The sequence below is a fragment of the Gymnoscopelus microlampas genome, assembly GCF_963454915.1.
Source record: "Gymnoscopelus microlampas genome assembly, chromosome: 16".
Taxonomy (NCBI): domain Eukaryota; kingdom Metazoa; phylum Chordata; class Actinopteri; order Myctophiformes; family Myctophidae; genus Gymnoscopelus; species Gymnoscopelus microlampas.
Genome location: NC_139953.1, coordinates 30,061,769 through 30,068,760, shown reverse-complemented (window position 1 = coordinate 30,068,760; position 6,992 = coordinate 30,061,769). Strand labels below are relative to the sequence as shown.

The window sequence follows — 6,992 nt, the reverse complement described above, 5'->3', positions numbered from 1 at the left end:
ACTCAAGTACATTTTGAATTCCGGACTTTTACTTGTAGCAGAGTATTTCCACATTGCAGTATTGATACTAAAAAAAAATTGTACTTTTTCCACCACTGTGTGTGTGTGTGTGTGTGTGTGTGTGTGTGTGTGTGTGTGTGTGTGTGTGTGTGTGTGTGTGTGTGTGTGTGTGTGTGTGTGTGTGTGTGTGTGTGTTTAAGAGTGTAGGCCTATACTCGCTTTTCTCTCTCTCCCTCCCACCCATTGTCTCTATCCTGCCTGTCAGAGAAGTTTGACGGAAGATCAGGCGCTCCTTCTGGAATGTTGAGTATTCCCCTGCTTCCTCCTGCCAAGTACGGACTTGACACACAGTGGAAACATGATGCCAGTCTAAACAAGGAGAAAACAAACGCAAACCAGATGTTAATGACGCTGCAGAGCACCAGGGTCAGGCTTTAGGCCGGGGCTGTCAGCTACACCTGGAATAGTTTACAATCCATTAGATTTCATATCACCTTGACTGCTGGGCTTCATGTATTCGGTATAGCCTGCCTAAAATTATTTTAGCAACGTTAACATATTCTCAATATGAGATATAAACTCTTTCAATATATTTGAATCAATTGTGGACAAATCTACACAACCCCATTAATTTGGTAAAGTATAGATTCTCCTGCAACACTGCATGTGTTGCACAATTGTTGTGCTTGAATATGCTACTACTTGCTTTTAACAATACTCATTTATAAAGCAATGGGTCAGAAAAAGGCAATCTGGGAACCCATTCTGTTCTTATCAGAAATGCAACAAAAACACCCCCCAAAAAAAGGCTTCGTGGGGTCAGTAATTGATAGGAAAAAGTCATGTTGGGGTGATTTCTGGTCCATATTAGAAGGAGTTCTCTTTAACTCCTTCTAACGCTATGACCAGAGCTATGGTGAATACCCCTTTGAAGCAGGTCGGTCAAATGATCTGTCTTTCAGTCTACAATAAGTATAGGCCTACCACAGTGTTAGTAATCAGGTGTGGATCAATGATGTAATGCCCGGTTTAATGTTATGGAGGGTGGGGTGTTAGATTCAGTTCAAACCAAGGCAAGGCAGTCCGTTAAAATCTGTCCTGAAGGCACAGGACTTTTTAAACAGTTTTTATGATGTTCTGCATAGTAGTGTCTATATCAGTCTGTCATTTAATGTCTATGAATTGAGTACAAAGGACCCCAATGGAAACAAGCCATAGGCTTTCTTGGGTTTTAAATCCTATTAGCTGACCTTGTATTGAACTGTACTGTCATGTGTTTTTTTCTGCAAACTTCTAATAAAGTATTCAATCAATCAAAATCAATGAAGGCATAGCCTACACATCATGCATTCATGACATATAGGCTACATGACAGGCTGACAGCTCTTATTATGAACCACAAGGTGGCAGTTCATTTATAAGATTGTGCAAATAAAAAAGTGAATACACAATTGTATGCTTACTTTTTGTTCTGTGAAAAACATTAATCTTCCCATGTTATTTCTCTCCTGGCGCTGATAAAGTGAACTAGATTAAGTGTATTTTAACTTTGATCCAACAGGTGATGCTATTGTGTCATATTTTAACTCTAAAGTAGGCTACAGTTTTATCGAATTTTGAGTTCAGCTTTTTACAGTCAATGGTTTATATAGGCTAAGAAATGTTACACAGTAGGCAGTAGTAGGACACACACAGCAAAAAAATAGTAGCCTAATCACTATATTAGTACTATTTTTAATGGTAAGATTATAGGCTACTTATAGCTATAGTGTTTATGCTACAATATAACCGACCTCATAGGCTTACAAGGCTGATGGCAGTCCATACATGTTTTGTTGGTCAATAGCGTTGTTTACTGTACTGACCGTGACCGATATAAACAGGCTGATAATACAAAATAATAATCATGATGGTGTATGTCATTATGTTTCAATTGGCCTTCTTTTCTCAATTTATCCCTCTGTGATGGAATAGATGCGTCGTAGCCAGTAGACTATCTGATATCTAATTGTAAATACTAATTGATCAATAAAGTGGAATAAATATCAATTTGAAGGATTTTCTCAAACACCCAAGCGAGCCTATTATTCAAATTAAAACTCCATATCCCATAGTGCTCCGCGCTGCTCCGCAGTGATGTGGGGTGTGGCTGAAGCGATGTGCGTGGAGGAGAGGCTGTGCAGGGTTGCCATGTCCGTTTATTATAAGCGACTTTGGGCTTCTTTTTCTGTAAAGTTGCTTGTAAATACATAATACTGGTAGTTGCGGCCTGCGGGTTGCGGTTTTTGGGATTGTTTCTAAAGTGTACTTGCTTATTTAAATGTTTTGTGCCAGGGGACCCATGTTTAGAAAAAATATTCCATTACATTTATTGCAAGAGATTTTTTTAAATAGCAGATCTACAAGCACAAGGCGTCGCATTGCGAATTGGGGAGCCCTCACCCTGATAAGCACTTGGAAGGTAGTTGAGACATTCAATTTAGTTTGACTCGGTTCCACAGATAACAACTGTGAAAATAGCAGATCTACAAGCTGCTATTCTACGAGCTTGTAGGCTATTAAAAAAAAAAATCCGTCTTTCTTATTTTATTTGATAACTTGGCCAATATTTGACCCGTTTTTATAGTAGGACAGTTTGACTATTTTGATGAAGTAGTGGTCTTTTTTTTTAAGTATTAAAAATGTTCTTCTTTTAATACCCCTGGGGGTCCCGACCCACAGGTTGAGAACCACTGGCCTAGTTGCTTCTTTTGGGGCTAGTTTTCATAGACCTGGTTGCTTGTTTCTCTCGCAAAACCTGGCAACCCTGGCAGCGAATGAATCCAGTCCTCAGCATCCAGTGAGCCGACAGACAGCATAGAGATGCGGACGACGGTCTACAGCTGACCTTAAAGGCTCATTAAAAAGACGTCGGAGCACCAATGAATATGTTCGGGAGTGTGATGTTTTGTCAACGGATGAATTTGGACACGGGATGCTGCAATGGAACGTCGACCTAGTGCGTGAGAGCTTCAGTTCAGACCGCTAATTTCTTTATCAGTAAGAAATCAAGTCTAATTATAGCACAATTAGCAATCTATTATATGATATTAGAACCGGTTATTTTTTAGCACGATGAGATAACCCCGTGAAAATAGCCTATTTATTATATTATATTATATTATATAGCGATTTAATGGCCAATGATTACACAATTCATTGACAGAAAGACAGGCCATTTAGGCTAATTACAAAACACCGGGGTTCCGTGGCCCTGTTTTGTTGGTGATAAATAGTACAAATAGCTTTATTCTTCTTCACGGAGGAAAATAGCCTCAATCATCATGTCTAAGAATAAGAGCAGTGAGTCGGTGAAGGTGGTGGTCCGCTGCCGCCCGCTGAACCGAAAAGAGGAGACGAGCGGGTCCGGAGGAGGGGGGATCATACAGATGGACATCAGACTGGGCCAAGTGGTCCTCCGGAATCCCCGAGCACCTGCCTCGGAGCCGCAGAAAACATTCACCTTCGATGCAGTCTACGACTCAAACTCCAAACAGCGAGATCTGTACGACGAGACCGTGCGACCGCTCATAGATTCTGTGCTGGAAGGCTTCAATGGCACCATCTTTGCATATGGGCAGACCGGCACGGGGAAAACATACACCATGCTGGGTGCCTGGCTGGACCCGGAGAAACGGGGCGTGATCCCTAACGCCTTTGATCACATCTTCACCCACATATCTCGCTCCCAGTCCGACAGACAGTACCTGGTGCGGGCCTCCTACCTGGAGATCTACAGAGAGGATGTCAGGGACCTACTGGATCCCAACCATGGCAAAGCCAGGGCCTTGGAGCTCCGGGAGAGCCCTGACACCGGGGTGTATGTACGTGACTTGACATCATGCGTGTGCAAGAGTGTGAAGGAGATTGAGGAGGTGATGAATGTGGGCAACCAGGCGCGGGCGGTGGGGGCAACGGACATGAACGAGCACTCCTCCCGCTCCCATGCCCTGTTCCTGATCACAGTGGAGTGCAGTCAGCCCGGGCCGGACGGGCGGAAACACATCCGGGTCGGCCGCCTGAATCTCGTGGACCTGGCGGGTAGCGAGAGGCAGGCCAAGACGGGCGTCCACGGGGAACGCCTGAAGGAGGCCGCTAAGATTAACCTGTCCCTGTCAGCCCTGGGCAACGTGATCTCTGCCTTGGCAGATGGGCGCAGCAGCCACGTGCCATACCGGGACTCCAAGCTGACCCGGCTGCTGCAAGACTCACTGGGTGGCAACGCCAGGACTGTCATGGTGGCCACGCTAGGCCCCGCCCCCCAGCACTTTGACGAGACCCTCACCACACTCCGCTACGCCAACCGTGCCAAGAACATCCAGAACCAGCCCCGGGTCAACGAGGACCCCAAAGATGCACTGCTCAGGGAGTTCCAGATGGAGATCGCACGCCTCCGTGCCCAGCTCAACCACAGGAAGGGAAGGAGCAAACACAAGATGGAGGAAGTGGACAGCGAGGGCTGGGACGGCGGCGAGGAGACCGAAGGAGACGAGGAGGTGGAGAAGGAGGCTCAGGAATATGTGAAGCAGGAGGAGCAAAGATTGGAGCGGGAGAAGAAGGCCATCGGGGAAGACCACTCCCTATTGGCTGACGAGAAGCAGAAGCTTCTGGGAGAGAATCAGAGGATGATGGGAGACCTCAGGAAGGAGCAGGAAGCCACTGAGCAGCTGACTGCCAAGTACAAGGTAAGGGCCGGTTGAGGAGAACTACAGTATGAAGAGCAATGGGCAGTTAACTGATGCTGCTCTCTTACACTAAAAGTTGTATTACACTATTGTCAGTGTAATACACCAAACCAGTGCACTCCAATAAACACACAACATCAAAAGCTGTCAGCCATGCATCCATTAGGCTATGTTACACTGACTACTCATCATTCAACAACAAATAGACCAAATTCATTCTAAGCTCCCTGTGCAAATACTTGCTAGGGACCTGCTAACTAAGGATACATAATGGGATAGTGGGCAGCGGATGTTGATGTTGAATGAACCAGGCCCTTACTGTGTGTGCACGCGCACACACACACACACACACACACACACACACACACACACACACACACACACACACACACACACACACACACACACACACACACACACACACACACACGTACACAGAAAGGGGATTCCTGTAATCTAGGGAGTACGATTAAGGTCTGTGTGAGATAACTGTAAAATAATCTGCTGAACTGCTAAAGAGGGGCTTCACAGACATAGTCCTTCCTGCCCAATTACAACAAACAGAGAGTTGTATTTACATGATTTAGAGACACACCACTATGTGTGTTTACTTCTATAATTATGTGTCCTTTACCAGTAGTGTGGTTGTTTATCGTGCTTAGGGAGGAGCTGACGCCCTTTACTATTTTAAATGTAAATTCCCTTCCTCTTCATCCTGTTTTCTCCCTCTCTCACTTTTCCTCCACTGTCAGTTCTCTCATTATCTGGCTCCATTTCGCTCTTTCTCCCTTTTTCTATTTCTTGCTCGCACGCACGCACGCACGCACGCACGCACGCACGCACGCACGCACGCACGCACGCACGCACGCACGCACGCACGCACGCACACACACACACACACACACACACACACACACACACTGGACATCAAAGATTGAGTCAAAGCTTCTTTAATTAGCTGCTCTGATTCATTCCCATATCCAGTCAATAAGTCACCCATGCAGAATGAGAATGACTGAATAGCTGCAGTCTATTATACAGTAGCTATAGAGCCTGGATTCACTAACATGCACCAGACACTGCTTTATCAGCTCACTGAGCCAAGCCATGCCCATTAGCCCTGGGACCTAATATGAATAGAAGAAAAAAGAAATAATTGTGCTTAAAAACACTGTATAGGGAATACTATACGCTCAATATTCTATTCTCAAAGTCTAGGAAATAGTACAAAGCAAAGCAAGGTGACGTATATAGGATTCATTTGGCTTGTCACTTAGTTGTACATTTTATTTTCAGGGCACTGCACTGGATTAAATAAAAGTCCAACCTTACATAAATAGGTAGGCTTAAAAGGTATAGCACCAATAAGGCCAAAATTACATTGTTATTCACGGCAGCCAACAAACAGTTCTGTTCCTTCAGGATAAAAAAGATACCAAGGTGAGATACTTCCCTGAGCATATTAGTCTTCTCCTGTATGATTGAGGGGTTATCACATAATTGTTTTCTCTCATGACACTATTCTCCACAGCACTACGAGGCTAATGACACTGTATCAAACCCTTTATGATCAGTGCCTACAACTCAGAGAGACTGTCATGTTATGTCTTTGATGGTAACTGTGGAACTAGATGTCTAATGTTGTCTGATGTCAACAGCCTTCCTTTTCTCTTCTTCCCCTGAGGAGGACGATTATGGTGGAAAGATATTTCCTGCCTTTGATCACGAGATGCTAGTAGTGTAGTAGTCGTAGAAATCCCCTTTTTACGAGTAAGGATGAATGGTTTCTTGGCAAAAAATAGAGGTCTGTGACCAGAGTTAGCGCCCAAAGCGCAGTTGTAGCAAATATTTCAGATCACGATGAGTCCATCTTTAGAGTCCCCAGATGACGTGCTTTAGATTTTCATTTGTGTAACCTTTTTATACCCGTACTGGCCTTGGACTGAATCCTTCCACTTCCACAGCCTTCCTCCCAAGTCTCCCTGTCAGCTCTCATGTACAGTAGAATCCTTCCGCAGTGTTAATTTATCCATTTGTAACTCCAAGAGCGTACAAATGTAACTAAATTGACCAGTTGGGTCCATGCATGTCCATTTGGTAAAATCTTTACACTCTCAGAGTCAAATGAACACTCAGGATTTTGATCTATATTATCTGTCTCAACAAAGTAAGAAATATGACTGTGACTGTGTTAGTGTTGCGTTATCAAGCATCAAAGTACACAATCAATGACCTTTTTTACCAGGTGCTCGAAGAGCGCCGGGTCTA

The 6,992-nt window shown here is 44.4% G+C and overlaps 1 protein-coding gene across 3 annotated transcripts in view; it reads left to right on the top strand.

Moving 5' to 3' along the window:
* The first annotated feature begins 2,870 nt into the window (after positions 1-2,870).
* The window catches only part of kif3ca (kinesin family member 3Ca), a 37,303-nt gene continuing 33,181 nt past the window's right edge, over positions 2,871-6,992 (top strand). For all 3 annotated transcript variants that reach the window (XR_014602643.1, XM_084083316.1, XM_084083315.1), the window contains exon 1: positions 2,871-4,724. Coding sequence is in view for 2 of the 3 variants with exons in the window: in XM_084083316.1 (XP_083939442.1) it covers positions 3,324-4,724 (1,401 nt within the window). In the remaining variant the exon portion in view is untranslated. The remainder of the gene's footprint in view (positions 4,725-6,992) is intronic.